Source organism: Lynx canadensis, chromosome B2 (assembly GCF_007474595.2).
Source record: "Lynx canadensis isolate LIC74 chromosome B2, mLynCan4.pri.v2, whole genome shotgun sequence".
NCBI classification, from domain to species: Eukaryota; Metazoa; Chordata; class Mammalia; order Carnivora; family Felidae; genus Lynx; species Lynx canadensis.
Window position 1 is genome coordinate 47,975,426 of NC_044307.1, and position 17,012 is coordinate 47,992,437.

General features: G+C 32.8%; 1 protein-coding gene across 1 annotated transcript; it reads right to left on the reverse strand.

Annotated features, from left to right (window-relative positions):
- Positions 1-1,680: 1,680 nt before the first annotated feature.
- Positions 1,681-6,610, reverse strand: DEFB114 (defensin beta 114). Its single transcript, XM_032593342.1, has 2 exons — positions 6,549-6,610; positions 1,681-1,876 (listed from the first exon to the last, which is right to left on the reverse strand). Exons 1-2 carry the CDS (start codon positions 6,608-6,610, stop codon positions 1,711-1,713), a joined length of 228 nt encoding a protein of 75 aa, XP_032449233.1. The 3' UTR covers positions 1,681-1,710.
- Between the last annotated feature and the right edge of the window lie 10,402 nt (positions 6,611-17,012).

Below are 17,012 nucleotides of genomic sequence, written 5' to 3' on the forward strand. Positions count from 1 at the left end.
ACGTCTTTATCCATCTTCTTTATCCTTTTATTCATAGATAAATACTTAAGTTGTTTCTATATCTTAGCTATTGTGAATAATGTTGCAATGAACATGGGAGTGCAGATACCTCTTTGAGATCGTATTTTTATTCACTTTGGATATAGACCCAGAAGTGGAATTGCTGGGTCATATGGTAGTTCTACTTTTAATTTCCTGGGGAACCTCTACATTGTTTTTCATGGTATCTATACCAATTTCCATACCCATTAGCAGTGCACAGGGCTCTCTTTTCCCCTTGCCAGGACTTGTTGTCACTTGCCTTTTTAATACTAGCCACTTCAAAGGGTGTAAGGTGATAGATTTCTCATTGTGGTTTTTATTTGAATTTCCCTGAAGATGAATGATGTTGAGCAAGTTCTCATGTATCTGTTGGCCATTTGCATGCCTTCTTTGAGAGACGATCTATTCAGTGTTTCTGCCCATTTTTAAATCAAGTTGTTTTTTGAAATTGAGCTGCATAATTTCTTAAATATTTGCATATTAACCCCTGATATAGATGGTTTGCAAATATTTTCTCCCATTCTATACATTGTTACTTCATTTTGTTGATCTCCACTAGAGTCTTTTGTATTGTTGAAAAATTTTTTTCAATTATAAATATTGAGAAAAAAAAACAACTCCTGACCCCATTTTGGTCTCTAGCTACCAGTCTTTTCCTTTGTTCAATTTATTTCCAAACTCTTTAAAATAATTTTCTATATTTTCTCTTAAATTTCCATCCTCTCTCTCTCTTGAACCAGGTTTTTGCCTCTTCCACTCTCCTGTGATTGCTCTAGCAATGGTTTTCAAAGACTTCCACGTGCTCAATCATTTGGATATTTCTTTGTCTTTATTTTAGTTGCCTTTCTAGAGATAGTTGATTCATGCTTTAAGAGGCATTTTAAGACACTATTACCTAGTTGTCCCCTAAATATGTTTGGGAACTTGGTAGAATATTGATAAAGGGTTGACATGTTTTTATCCGCAACTTTTATCATTACAGAGACTATTTGTGCTGTCTAGTAATTACATTGTGGATGAAATAACAGATTTTATGCATTTTCCCACCCCATTCAGGACTAAGTACAAAAATGCCCAGTTAAGGTTTTATAAGTCTAGATTCTAGCCAAAGTTCACATTGTATTGGAACGCAGTTAAATAGTATTAGTATTACATAGTATTCAATGAATATGCCTTTGTGAATGAGCAGAACTTGGAGAGAAGAAAGGAATGACCAATGAGTATCACCGTAGTCTACTGTGGCTTAAGCATTCATTTTGTGCTTAGGTTTTCTGTTCCTCAATGTCAATAACATGATGATGACATTTAGACAATTGATAAGTCTATGGGTATTAATTTTCATGAATCAGATTTCTACTAAGGTCATGGTTAAGTTGGTAAATGTTCAATTGTATAAGTTTAGGTGACTCGTGACAGATCAAAAGTGGTTGTATAAAACTTGTATCCATATGTTAGAAAATTAACACCAGATATATCTCTATCATAAACCTCTAGCTTAGAGAAAATAAGAAAGGTCCTACCTCATTCCACAGAATATGTAATTAACATCTAGAGAGGAAGATATCAATATTGGCTTATGTGTTTATTTATTACAGAAATTCAAATTATATTCCTATACCTCTCTGCATTGGTGTATGAACTTCTTTGGTCACAGGTACATCTTCAAGATTAGTCTTCTTCAAACAACCTCTCAATGCAGCAAATTTTACTTGGTGAGAAACATACATCAATTTGCTTTTCATATTTAAAGCAGCGTCTTCTACAGTAACCAAAATTTTGTGAGCACCGATTAGGATCCACCAACGTACATGTGGCTACAGTAAAAGAAGAGTAACTGAAATTACTGATCTCTTATCTAAGAACATATTATTTCTGATTACAAAGAGGTACTATGTGTACATTGCAACAAACTTAGGAAAATGTCAAAAAATAAGAAAACACTAAAATATTATACATTCCCATATATATATAATACTTAAATATGTTTTAAATTAATCTATATACATTTTTATGTTATATATTATTCTTCTCAACAAGATTTAAAATTTTTAGAACAACATAATATTCCCTGGAAATATATGACAATTCATCCAATGTTTTTCAATTAGGTCATATTTAAATTTTTAATATTTTAGGATTATGATAAGAAGCAAAATTTTAGTACATATTTTAATATTCACATGACACATATTTAAGATAATTGTGGAAGAGTTAGATCCACACCAACAATATATGTAAATTTTTCCCCCAAATAAAATGGTATCCACTGCAATTTTAGTTTTTATGCTACTGGTATTTGTTTTGAACACTTTTAATTTTTTAATTGTTCATATAATTTTCTTGTTATGTTGTTATATAATTTTTTAAAAAAGAATTCATATGAGTTCTTTTTAAAAAAAATTTAAAGACTTTATTTTTTAGAGCAGTTTTAGATTTATAACAAAATTGAGAGGAAGGTACAGAGATTTCCTATATACTCCCTGCCCCCATATATGCATAATCTTCCCCATTATCAACATCGTTCACCAGAAGGGTACATTTTTTAGCAAGGATGAACCTACACTGGAAAGTTGGAAACTTCCAAGTTGGAAAGAACTGATGTCTTGAAAATGTTGAGTCTTCCTATCCATAAACATGATTTTTTTCCTCTATTCATCTAATTATTTGATTCCATTTATTATCATTTTCTAATTTTCTTCATATAGATCATTACATATTTTATTAGACTTATACCTAAGTATTTCATTTTGGGGGGTGTTAATAAATGGTATTGTTTTTAATTTCAAATTCCACTTGCTCATTGTTGTGTATAGGAAAGCAATTGACTTTATATGTTAACCTTGTATCCTATGATCTTACTATAATCACTTATTAGTTCTATCAATTTTTGCTTCATAACTTTATTCTCAGTTATTAGTCACACACTCATTAAGAATTGTTTTGTCTTTTTGAAGAATTACCACGAGCTCTTCATATTTTAAGGGTAATAACTTTTACCCATTATTTGCAAAACAATTTTTTTCTATAGTTGTTTTATTTTGTTAATTGTGTTTTTAGATAACAACAGTTTTATTATAAGACAATGCATGCTCATTTTTAAAATGTAAGACTCTTATAATTAAACATACAGAAATATACAGAGCAGTTAATGTAGTATTCCACCTTCACTATAAGATATTCTTGCATGAAATCTTTTCATTTTTCTATTTTATTTATTATAGTATTTTCTCTTTAAATCAATAATAATTATCAGAAATGTAGTTAACTTCATTTTTACTAAATCATTAATAATTATCCCCTATTGTTTTTTGAAATATTCTCTTCATGCCTTGAGATGATTTCATGATATTCTTAGTGCTGCTGTACTCTAAATTCTCACAAACTCTAGGCCTATTTTGAACTATTTATTCTATTTGGTAAGCAGATGTGGATACTTGGAACAAAAACAAATAGCTAATCAAGATATATAGAAAAATTGTGATTTATTATTTATATTTCTTTATATATAAATTAAGAAAAAAGTAAAATAAAACTTGCAGAACAGTGCCCAAACACAAATACTCAATGAAGAGTGCTATTGAAAATTAAGCCCTTATGTAAACATCATCCAGATCAGAAAGTAGAACATTGGTGTCATCACTTTGTGCTCCCTTTCAATCATATTCCATTCTACTCTTTCATTTTCAAAATAAACCATTATCTTGACATAATATTTTGTCTAAGTTTGCCGATTTTAAAACTTTATGTGAATGCAATGGCACAGTATATACATCTTCATGTCTGATTTCCTTTGCTGAAGATTTGTTTTTGAGATTCATCTATGTTTTATGTAATTAGTTGTTTCAAATTTATTATAATGTAGTGGTTTTTGTATATTATTTTGTATAATTATCTCTATTATTGACCTGATCATATATTTTCTCCTGTAATCTGTTCATGTGGTGACATTGATTTTAGAATTCTGTACTAATCTTGCAATCCATGAATTTCAAGCAACTTTTCTGATATTGCTGGGTTTTGATTCTAGTTTTTTTTAAAAGATTTCTGCATCCATATTCATGAGTGAAGTTGGCCTTTAATTTTCTTTCTCAGGATGTCCTTATCAGTTTTACACCAGGTAATGTGTATCTCATAAAATGAGTTAGAAGAATCCCTTCATTTTATATTCTCTGAAATAGTTTGTGTATAATCAGTTACATTTCTTTTTAAAGTTTGGTAGAATTCAACAGTGAAGCCATCTGTATCAAATATTTTCTTTGTAGGAAGTTTAATTATTATGGGCCCTATTCCATTAATGAGTTTAGAAGTATTTATTTTCTTTTTCTTTTTTTGGTCAGATTAATTTTGTTGTATTCTTCAGAAATTAGCCATTACAAATAAATTTTTGAATGCATTATCATAGAGTTGTCCATAATATCGTTACAATATAATTTTGCTACCTGTAGCAATGCATTAATATCTCTGATAAAGTTCATTTTTGCCTCCTCTCTTTTTTTCAGTTTTGGTAAAGCTTTATTGATTTCTTTTTAAGAGAATTTTTAAGTTCTACTCTCTTAGCAACTTTCCTTTTTTTTTTTTAGCAACTTTCAAATATACAATACTATAATTAACTACGGTCACCTTGCTGTAAAGTCCTATGACTTATTCATTTTTAAAGCTTTATTAATTTTACTAGTCTTTCCAAAAACAAAAGTTAGTTTTTATGATTTTGTCTAGTGTCTGCTGATGTCTTATTATATCCTTATAACTTTGGGTTTAATTTGATTTTCTATTTCTAACTTCTTGAATTAAATTTCATTTATATTTTTAAAATTAATTCTTTTTAGATATATGAATATAATGGTAAAAATTTCCTGTAAACACTACTGTTGCTTTATTCCGTGAGCTTTGTGTTATCTCATTTTTATTACCATTAGATAAAATATCTTTAGTACTCATTGATATTTCTTATTTGAATTAGGTCAAGTTTTGTTAGTCTTCATGTTTATATCTTCTTTATTCTTACATTTATGTTGTTGCTTTTCTCTTAAAAAAATTTTTTTAATGTCCATTCATTTTTTGAAGACATAGCGAGACAGAGCATGAGCAGGGGAGGGGGAGAGAGAGAGGGAGACACAGAGTCCCAAGCAGGCTCCAAGCTCTGAGCTGTCAGCACATAGCCTGATGTGGGGCTGGAACCCACGAATCATGAGATCATGACCTGAGCTGAAGCTGGACACTTAACAGACTGAGCCACCCAGGCGACCCCATTTTTCCCTTTGTTCCACGTAACTGAGGAAAGTGTGTTATTATCGCCCATTGTTCTAATGTTCTCTGTTTTTTTTATATTTCTATCTTTTTTCTTACATATTTCAAGCCAAAGTCATTTGTTGCATTAAATTTATGGTTGCAATATTATCCTGTTGAATTGAATCTTTTATTACCATGAATGTCTCTAGGAATGCATTTTTTTTCTTACTGTCTACTTCATATAATATTAATATAGCTACTTCACCATGCTTTTGTTGGGTTTTTACATCTTTTCCTATCCTTTAGATTTTATAATTTTAAGTTTATTATTTTTTTGGAGACAGAGACAGTGTGAGCAGGGGAGGGTCAAAGAGAAAGGGAGAGAAAGAGAATCCCAAGCAGGTTCTGCACTGCCAGCACAGAGCTCGACACAGGGCTCGAACTCACAAAACTGTGAAATCATGACCTGAGCCAAAATGGAGAGTCGGACCTTAGTCACTGAGCCACCCAGGTGCCCCTAGATTTTTATAATTTCTATTTTTTCATATATTAGATATTCCTCATGTAAACTATTCACTATATTCAAAACTATATTCACTATATTCAAAAGATTCACTTTTGTTTTTTAACTGCACATTAATATTTATAATAGCAATATAATGGGTAAATATATTCTGCTATGTTTTCTGTCTTCTTTTGTATTTATTGGTTACTTTTTATAATTCCATCTTCTCATTTACTATGTGTAGTTATATTATCTTTTATTATTATTTTACTGTTTATGCTAGAAGTTTCAAATTATCAAAGTCTTATAAAAAAATTTGTTTTTCTGTGTTTCTAAGTTCCATACAGAAAATCATTCTTTCTGGCCAAATAGTGCTTTTAAGAATTCCCTTAATATAGGAGTTCTGATTTTGAAATCTGTTTTTATTGGACTGAAAATAACCTTATGTTACCTTCACTCCTGAACAGTATTTTCATTTGATACAGAATTCTAGATTGCAGTTATTTTCTTTCAGGACTCTGAAGATTTCACTGCATTGTCTTTTGACTTCTTTCCCTATTGTCTTTTTTGAGAAGTCAGCTTCCAATTTAACATATGATTCTTTGAAAGTGATCTGTTGTTTTCTTCAAATTTTGCTTTACTTTATTGTTTTAGGGTTTTGTTTTTGTTTTTGCAGTTAACTATGCTTTTTCTTTCTTCCTTCCAACCTTCCTTCTTTATTTTCTCCCTGCCTTCTTTCCTACTTTCCTTCATCTTTCCCTCCCTTCCTCACTTTTTTCCCCCTATTTTCAACCTCGTTTCATTCAGGATATTTTCTTCTGGTTCATCTTTCATCGTCATTAAATATCTCACCAATTATGCATAAACTACTATTCAACACACTCATTACATATTTCATTTTGCTTTATATTTCTCAGTTCGGGAATTTTATTTTTATTCTTTGTTATAGTGTTCACTTCTATGCCAAGTTTTTACTTTGTTTTTTATTTAAAAAAAACACAGTTATTTTAAAGTCTGGGTCTGGTAACTTCATCATCTGGATCCCTTGTTCATCTGTTCTCTTGTGCTGATGAAGCATCAGAACTGATTTTTGATAGGATAGTCCTGTTTTCACTTGTTCCTGATTACTTTTGTCACATACATTGTTTTTAAGTTTATTTATTTTGAGAGAGAGAGAGAGCAAGCAGCGAGGTCAGAGAGAGAGGGAGAGAGAGAATCCCAAGCAGGCTCTGCCCTGTCAGCATAGAGTCAGACATGGAGATCGAACCTACGAACTGTGAAATCATGACCTGAGCCAAAATCAAGAGCTGGCTGTTTAACCAACTGAGCCACCCAGGCGACCCTGTCACATACATTTTAATGAATAATCAAGAAAATAGCTTGAGGTCTAGAATGATATTATCTTTCTCCGGAAATGACTTATTATTGTTCCATTTAGTATTGTTCCAGGGCTACCAGCCAACCTTCCTGGATAATCTTAAACCATTTATGGAACTTAAGATAATGTAAAACTGGGCATTCGTTCCTGGGATGACTGGACAGTTGGACTAACGTCCTATTAACTTAGACCTAGCTTGTAGTTTTTTGGGTTCCTCAGCCAAAACATACCAGTATTTCCATAGTTCTCCCTCCTTCACAGACTGAATTATAATTTTTGCCCCAAAGGTAGCACAAGGCTATCAGATTTCTGCTCTTCAACTTCTTTCTTGCCTTTTTAAGAATAGATAGATGCTTCTAGGGAGAAGAGCTGTTTCAGAGGTTGATCTCAACACAATCTCTTCACTGTAACTTTTAATTGACCAGTTTACTCTGTAATGCCTTTAACCAATTGTTTTATGGTATTTTTTCTTTTTGTCCATATATTCCTCAGTACATAGGAGAGGTTATATGAAAAAATTGTTATAATTTTATAGTGTGCTTTAACATCAAGTTGCTATGTGAAACAGACTAAGATTTTATAGTGTGTTGTAACAACAGGTAGAGCAAACAAACCACTATTCTTGTTTTTCAAAATCTTTGTATGGTGCTATGGATAGTTCTTTCTAACTGCGGAGTGAAGATGAGCTGGTTGCCATGGACTTTAAGCTTGAATTTGAATGCTGGTATTTGTTAGTTGTGTAACTTTGGGTAAGCTCTAAGAGCCTTAGTTGCATCATCTCTAAAATAGAGACAATGGTACCTCATTCACAGAGTCTTTGTGAAACATGATGAGTTAACATGTAAACAAGTTTACAACAGTGCTTGGATAATAGTTTCTCACAGATTAAGAACTGTTATTAATTAATGGTGAACAAAAGACTATAGTTGAAGCTAAATCATTGTTAACTACAACTTTTAGACCAGGCAGTGTGCTCTTTCTGGAGGTAAAGCAAAACACTGAGGCAAAGAGATAAATACACAGGTATGAAAAAAAAAAAAAGAGAGAGAGAGAGAGGAGTGGAAGAGAGAGAGAGAGAGGTTAATTAAGTACCATAATAGAGAAATATTGGGTCCAATGTGTGAACAGGTTAAGTGTTTGCTTTTGTCATGTTATATCATAAAAAAGTGATATGAAAATGTAGACCCTAAAAAATTAGTAAGAGTTATTCAAATGAACAGAAGCAGTATAAAAAGGACATGAAACAGGCAGACAAAGTAGTATGATTCTCATCCTAGAGTTGAAAGAGAATATGATATGTTTAGGTTCAAAAACTAATAATAACACAAATAGTTTTCATTCATTGAAACCTACTATGTGTCAGGTATTTTTTTAAATATGTTTTACATGTGATCTCATTTAATTACTCTAAAACTTTGAGGTAGATGCTGTTCAGATATGAAACCTGAGGCTTTTGGGTCACCTGGATGGCTCGAGTTGGTTGAGCGTCCAACTCTTGATTTAGGCTCACGTCATGATCCCAGGGTCATGAGATCGAGACCCTGTCTGGCTCCAGAACATGCCCCTCTTACCCTGCTCTCTCTCTCTCAAATAAAAAACAAACAAACAAACAAACAAACAACCTCAGGCTTTCAGTGACCAAATAAATTGCCAACGTTTGTTGCAAAACTAATACATGCTTAACCCAGCTTTCAACATTTTAAATATTTAATCCATGGCCTCTACAAAAAAAGTTGGAAACTGGGGCTCCTGGGTGGCTCAGTCAGTTGAATGTCTGACTTTGGCTCAGGTCATGATCTTGCTATCTGTGAGTTCTAGCCCTGCATCGGGCTCTGTGCTGACAGCTCAGAGCCTGGAGCCTGCTTCAGATTCTGTGTCTCCCTCTCTCTGCCCCTCCCCAACTCATGCTCTGTCTCTCTCTCTCTCTCTCTGTCAAAAATAAATAAACATTAAAAAAAAAAGTTGGAAACTGACATACCGGATATTGTCTCAAACTAGATACTCATGGTAGACTTGGCTGCCTCTAGGACCCTTAATTATTTTATGATTATAGAGGAACCTGAAGATGTGAAAATTGGAGGTTGACTACAGAATGACAAAATGGAATTCTATTAAGATGAATATGTGTACACATACAAAGAATCATTAGTAATAAATACTTGTTAATATACTGTACATATGTTTAACAAATGGGTTTCCAGACTTCACCTGAATGTAGGAAAAATTTTACCTTAGACAAATTTAAATAAAATAATTTTAGCCTCTTTATGTTGAATTATTTGTCAATTCCCTGGACTTTGATGTCTTAACTCAAAGTTAGGTAAGTGGGTATTTTATATCACTTTCTGTTCCCCATCTCTTACCCACCTGTATTCAGGTCTTAGAATTAAATCCTTGTTTTCTTTTGTATTCCTCAAATATTGTTAATTTGGCAAGAGTTACTTAAATCTTTTCTTATGGTTAGTGCTTGGATCTCTACTATTGAAGAGACTTCATATCAGTTAATAGTACCCTCATATGAAAGTCATAAATGTTCTAATGTATTAATATTTGTGTTGATTTGTTCCTTGGTTTATTCAAGAAAGTATAATTCTTTAAGTCAGGTGGGTAAAAATATAGAAAGGAATTATGACTAATTTGCAAATTACCTTAACTAATGTAAATTAATTAATTAAACTAATCATTGCCACAAAAGAAGCATTAACATGGGATTTGTCATACATCATCTTTCTGGATTAGTGGGGAAGATATTTAGTTATCTGTGAAATCCTAGCCAATTGAAGAAGGTTATTTATTTTAACGAGCTCTACTTTTCTTCCAACATTTTATCATATTCTCAAGTAACCAAATCAACTTGATTTTATTTTATTTATTTTTTTTTAATTTTTTTTTCAACGTTTATTATTTTTGGGACAGAGAGAGACAGAGCATGAACGGGGGAGGGGCAGAGAGAGAGGGAGACAGAATCGGAAATAGGCTCCAGGCTCTGAGCCATCAGCCCAGAGCCCGACGCGGGGCTCGAACTCCCGGACCGCGAGATCGTGACCTGGCTGAAGTCGGACGCTTAACCGACTGCGCCCCAGGCGCCCCTCAACTTGATTTTAAATTTAATAAACTGGGGGCAACTGGGTGGCTCAGTTGGTTAAGCATCTGACTTCAGCTCAGGTCATGATCTTGCAGTTTCACGTAAGTTTGAGCCCCAAGTCAGGCTCTGTGCTGTCAGCTCAGAGCCTGGAGCCTGCTTCAGATTCTGTGTCTCCCCCTCTCTCTCCCCCTCCCTTGCTTACATTCTGTCTCTCTGTCTCTCTCTCAAAAATAAATAATCGTGAACATTTTAAAATAAAAAAAAATAATAATTGTAATAAACTCTAAGAGCACTGGGACTGATACTGTCTTCTCATAAACATTTCAACACAGGTGAATGTCTCTCCTCCACTATTTTAGACTCAGCTTCCCATTCACCATGCAATATATCATAAAGTTTCCAAGGCCACCATGTTTCTGCCATTCAAGATCCATTTTGACACATCTTAACAACTGGCTCTACAGGGAAACCATCTTGTATTTCTTCTCCTCAACTATTTCCTCTCCCCCTTTTTGTTTTTTTACTTTTTTTTTCCCATTTCTCGAAATACTGCAATATGATATTCAAAGTGGTAAATTTTTCTTACATTATCTCTGAATCTTTGCAAAACCTTATAAAATTAATTATCTTACCATCCATTGTACAGTTAAAAGAATTAAAGCTTCTCCACGATCACAAAGGAGCCTCAGGTCCTTAATATAAACTTTGATCTATTTGATGGCAAACTCACTCTATAAATCACTATAGTACGCTGTTTTCACTATCTCTGTGGATTATATTACTCTTGTACTAAAACACTGCTTAAAATACCTGTTCATTCTGTTTTAACCATCGTCAGCATTGTTCTCTATCAATTTTCTGTAATTCACTTTCCAGCATGGTATCACTCTGCTTGGATCAAACACTCATCTTACATCTTCACAAAGCATCCACTTAGATTGAACAGTTTTTATAGCTTCTTTAGAGACTTGAAGGTTTTGCCAATAGCCAAACCACACCATTGTGCAATTGGTACTATTACTCTATGAACTCTTTCAAAGCCACTCGCGATACCTTGTATTACTTTTCCTATTTTTTAGTCTAGCAAGGGCCAAATATATAGCATTCTGTCCATTTCAGTAGACGTCATAATTTAGTATCTGTTTGAATGATCAAAAAGTAAAGGAAAGTTTGTGGTCATATTCCTAGACCAAGAGTCTTCATTGCATTATTTAAAGCTTTCTGCAAAGCTCAGCAAATGTTGAGTTTGATGGTATAGATCCTGTACATCCGAACCCTTTACATCTGAAGTCCAGCTATCTTCCCATGTGACCTCACTGCTTTTCACTAAATAATCTATTCAGCTTTTACATTAACCTCAGTGCCTTCTATAGAAAACCTGATGAAATATAAGGAACAAATATGCTAGGATCTTGCACTCCAGTATTTATATTCTACTTATCACATATAGTATAATAAGTGTGACCTTGAAAACCTCTGATGTAATTTTCCTCTTCTTAAAAAGAGGCAATAAGAGGTATCTGATAATGTTATCTGGAAGGTCAGATTAGATATCTACATGAGAAGTTATGAAATGGGGTTTGGCACATTCTAGACACTCGTATTTAATTATCTGCCCTTTCTTTCTATCATCTTCCAGAGTCTAAATACAAGAGTCTTATCCCTAATTTCAAAGCTCTTCATCAGAGAATTCAGGACATTTTCCCAAACCTCTACAATTGCTAGGCCATAATCCCACCATTCTTGCTATTTAAAGCATACTTATATAAATCTTCTAAATCAAGCAATTTATTGACTTATCTGAGTTTAATCAACTATTTTTTTTCCAAAAGGAAAATATATTTAATTAATCAACTATTTTTAAGTATGCCTAGAGAATTACTGAGTCGTTCTTTTATTTCTGTTTCCTTAGTGTCCAGCATTGTGCTCAGATTACTAGCCACTCATTGTTACGTGGTTATTGCTTGACACGCTAGCCCCATGTACCTCAGCATCCTCCCTAATCATATTTGAGGTCCTTACTTCCTCAGTCCCCTTTCATTACTAATAATAAGTATAATAGTAACAACCATAATAATTATAATAGTACCCAAATTGATAGACTAATTTTTAGTTTGTAGGACTAGTTACTGGTACATTATTGCACTAAATCCTAACTGCAATCTTTTGAGGTACATACAATTAACAAGTACATTTTACAGCAGACATTTTATTCTTAAAAAATTGTGGTTGTTATTGATTCTGCTTACATTTTCTGTTTTATTGTTAAAAACTTCGGTAAATCACTTAAATTCTCTGAGTGGCAAGGTTCACAAGCTATTAAGTAGGAAGCTAGTAATAAAATCTAAATCTTCTAAGTTTGGGGTGCCAGGATGGCTCAGTCAGTTAAGCGTCTGACTCTTGATTTGGGCTCAGGTCATGATCCCTTGGTTGGTGGGTTCAAGCCCCTCACTGGGCTCTGTGCTGACAGTGTGGAGCCTGCTTGGGATTCTTTCTCCGCCTCTCCTGTCTCTGCCCTTCCCAGCTCTCTCTCTCTCAAAATAAATAAATAAACTTTCAAATAAAATAAATCTAAGTTTGAATTAAATTCTCTTTCTGTTACGTGTTGTACCTTTTGAAGTTCCAACTTTCTAGGTCCAAATACAAATACTTCTGCATATCAATTTACATCTTCGTTGTTAGAGAGCCTGGATTACCTCAGAGGATACACCTCTCAAGAAAATCATATAATCACCATGAAGCACTTTATTGCACTACGTATTTTGATTATTTTTAATTGATCCATAAAGCCAATGATGGAGTGCCTGGGTAGCTCAGTCAGTTAAGCAGCTGACTCTTGTTTTCAGTTCAGGTCAGGATCTCATGGTTGGTGAGTTAAAGTCCTGCATCAGGCTCTGCACTGACAGTGCAAAGCTGCTTGGGATATTATCTCTCTCCTCTTTCGGTCCCTTTCCCACTCATGCTTGCTCTCTCTCTCTCCCTCAAAATAAATAAATAAACATTAAAAAAAATAAAGCCATTGCTTAATTTCTTTACTAATGCATTAACTAACTCAACAAGGATTTTTTTGCAGTACTATGCCTTTATTTGACATTTTATTCCTGCTGCGCTTCATTGCCCAGAGTATTCTGAGACTGTAGCCTGGATCAATTTGTAGATTCTGTTATTAATATCACAAGAGATATATTCTGTTATTCTCAATCATTCATCTTCCCTGGGTCCAATTTATTATGAAGCCTTCACTTCTGAAGTTTGCAAATAAATTTTTAAAATTATATTTTAAAAAATAATGTAAATATCTAAAAGAAATCAAGGCCAAAGGATCTACCTGAATCATTTCATTTTATCTACATATTAATTTTCAAATTGAGTTGAGTACATTAGTATAACACTATTCTATATGAGTAAACTGAAATTCAACATAATCAAGAGACTTCTTGAATTGACAAGATTGTTAAGAAACTGCATTTTCTACTTCATAATCTGGTGTTTCTATTTATAGCTGTAAGCTCTATGTTACATATAAACAAACATCTATTTTACCTGGTAGAATGAAGGTCACATAACACAGAAAATGGAGGAAATAGTAAAAGATCTTCATTCTGCAGAAAGAAGTTGCTGAAAGATTTGGTAACAAAATCTAGAGACTAGCTTTCCAAAAAGCCAAAAGACATTTACTATTTATAGTTTTCTAACGGAAGAAACACTCTTTATCCGGAAATTGTTTTAATTTGGTGTACTTGTCTTTGCACCATTGACTAGGGCTGTGGGTAGAATTACCCAAATTGAGAATACTTGAGATTATTGATCTTTAGAGAGGAATCTTTATGTGGAAGCAGCCTGTACACATGACATCCTTGTATCGATGGTGATCAGTTAAACATCAACATAAAGGACATGCATGGAGTGGGTTTAAGAGAAATACCTACCATTTTAGATGTAAAACAAACTGAACATTACCATGTTGGTTAAACTCCTGATTACTTTTCAAAATATATTCTAGTCTCTAATTCAGTATACAATATCATCAATATGTCCATATATCCCAAATTCTGACTTATATTCAGTTATCCCATTGATTTCCCTAAACTATTAATTTACCAAATAACAGATAGGAAGCCTCACTTTTGTCATTAATTTTCACTATATTCTTTTCAGATGCAACTTGAATATTTAGGGAGCTCTGCTTTTTCCTAGAAAAGCCCAATTAGTCTCCATTCATTTTAAGTTTTTTATCATAGTAATATAGGTACACAATAAGGATTGAAAAAAAAGATCTTGTAATGAATAGAAATAATTTCCTATTCAATCTCCTTATTTTAGATCTTCTTATTAACATAAGAATTAGGACCCAGCTTAATACTTTGTCCTTGCCTGCCAACTACAGAATGTATCTTTTGGTTTCCCCCAAGAAAAATGTGGATTCAGATCACTTACACTCCTGTGCTGTTCTGTTCCTCTAATATTTGAAAGTTATATTAATTTTTGAAAGTTCTTTAGTTTATCTTCAAATATTTAAACATTTTTTCCCACCAACGTTAGCCACAACATTCAACTTTCTCTATTTAAAAAAATGATATTAGTTCCCTTGCCATTTCCTCCAACCTTCCTCCCTACTTTGCACATCTCATTCACCTGTTGTTATACATTGCCTTTTACCTTTGTCTGGGATAATGTTTGCATTCTGAATGGAGGCACTTAAGCTTTATATTGAAATACTGTGTTACAATAAGCAGTATGGATTTTATTGCCTTTTTAGTGCACCTAATGTGGCAACACTGTGCTAACCAAAGACAAATGTTGTTGGTTTCAAAGTTAAGTGAATTATTACCATTATTTTACTATTTGTCTTCTTGTTTTCTTTTATTATTATCTCTCTCATTTTTTTTTCTCAAATGTTTTCAAGTATTATAGTTTTCATTGTTTAACCTTTGGTTCTGACACTTTGGAAAAATTTTTTTTCCTGTAGTTTTCTTTTAGATGTGAATAAAAAATATAAATAATGGTCAGTCCTCATCCTCAAGTTTATCCCAGTATGAAAGGCTCTTCCTGTGCCTTCTTTGTTCTAAGAGTTTCTGAACCTGTTTAACTGCACTGAATCTACTGTTATTTATATCTCCTGTATTCTTCTTTTGTTTTTTCTCTCCATCCAGGAATGTTCTTTAAAAAAAAAAAGATAGGAAATGCAGGAATTTCCATGCAAGGAAATATTTCTATTCTGCCCTCATATGTGATTATTTGGATGTAAAATCTATGTTCAAAATCATGTGAAGTCATTAGCCACTTCTATTATACAGTCTTCCTGATGAGAAATCCAAAATTAGGTTAGCTCCTTTTAAATGGTTTGATTTTTTGTTCTTTCATGACACTTGTTAGGACATTCTCTTTATAATTTGTAACCCAAATTTTATAGTCACACATTTCCTGGTGTGAACTTCTTTTTTTATGAGTTAGATCTAGAACCAGTGAGCCTGTATCTTTAAGTCTAGGAATTGTTCTCTTCTCTTTTTATATTTTTTTCCTCTGATGAACACTTTCTCTCCTTATTTGTATATTTATTTTCTCGCTTTAGGGGATTTTTTTGGTCAAATGCTGAAATATCCCTGTCTAGTTTTGTCTTTACTATCTTATTTTTATGTCTACTTATGTTGCCATTTTATGATTTAAATATTTCACTTTTTGGTGTTACTATTTTTTAGCAATCATATTTAAGATGTAAGTGCCCTTATCTGTTTCTCTGTTCTTTTGCCATAGAAGCTGTGTTTTGTTTTGTTGATGTAAGGTCTTTTTGAATCCCTCTCCAAATATATTTAAAAGAGTTTTTTATTTGTGTTATTCTTTTTTCCTTGAACTATTTTCTCAGTATCTAGAGGTCTGTTTGGTGTTGTTATCTTAGTTACTCATGCCATAGCTTTTACATATTGTTGTAAAACCAGTTCTAGGATGAAGAAATGCTATACCTTGTGGATGTAGATTGGAAAGGTTGCTTTAAAGTGAGCAGAAGGGCTTAGAACTCTCAATGCCTTGGGGGGGGGAGTTCCTTTTTACTGGGACACAAATTTCTATACTAAAAATCTTAGATTTCTCCACATGATTTCTTTATTGGTCGTGGTTTTATTTAAACAAAACTAAAAACTCCATTAGGGAAGAACTGTATTTCTCTTGTTTGACACTGAATCTCCAATATGTAGGAATCTTTTTATTAGAGTAGATATAATCCAGATGAATTTCTTTGGCATCTTTGTAAAAAATCAGTTGATTACATATATTGAGTTTGTTTCAACATTTTACATTCTGATTCATTCTGATTCATTCTCTCCTCTATGTCAACACCAAATTCTCTTTTTGAATCTTTATAGTAAAACTTGAAATCAAGTAGTGTCATCTCTACAACTTAGTTCTCAATCTTCAATTCCTGGTTATTTTTGGTCTGGTAAATTTTCACACAAATTTTTAAGTAAGATTGTCAATACCTATTTTAAAAGCCAGCTGGTATTTTGGTTGGGATTTTATTGAATCTGTAGTCCCATATGATGAGATTTGGCATTTTAACATTTCCAATGCTTGATCAATATATATCTCTTCATTATTTACTCTCTCTTTTTTCTTAAGTTTTCATTTAAACATCTAACTAGTTAGTTAACTAGTATAATATCAGTTTCAGGAGTAGAATTTAGTGATTCATCACTTACATATAACACCCAGGGCTCATCATAAAAAATTCCCTCATTAATACCCATCACCCATTTAGCCCATCCCCCCACCAACCTCCC

Bases quoted from the DNA above. Each gene is read 5' to 3' on its own strand.
- DEFB114 (XM_032593342.1), bottom strand. From the start codon at position 6,610: ATGAAAGATGAACCAGAAGAAAATATCCTGAATGAAACGAGGTTGAAA. The intron at 1,877-6,548 runs GTGAGGAAGGGA...CAGTAATTTCAG, and splicing joins TTGAAAATAGGGGGAAAAAA to TTACTCTTCTTTTACTGTAG.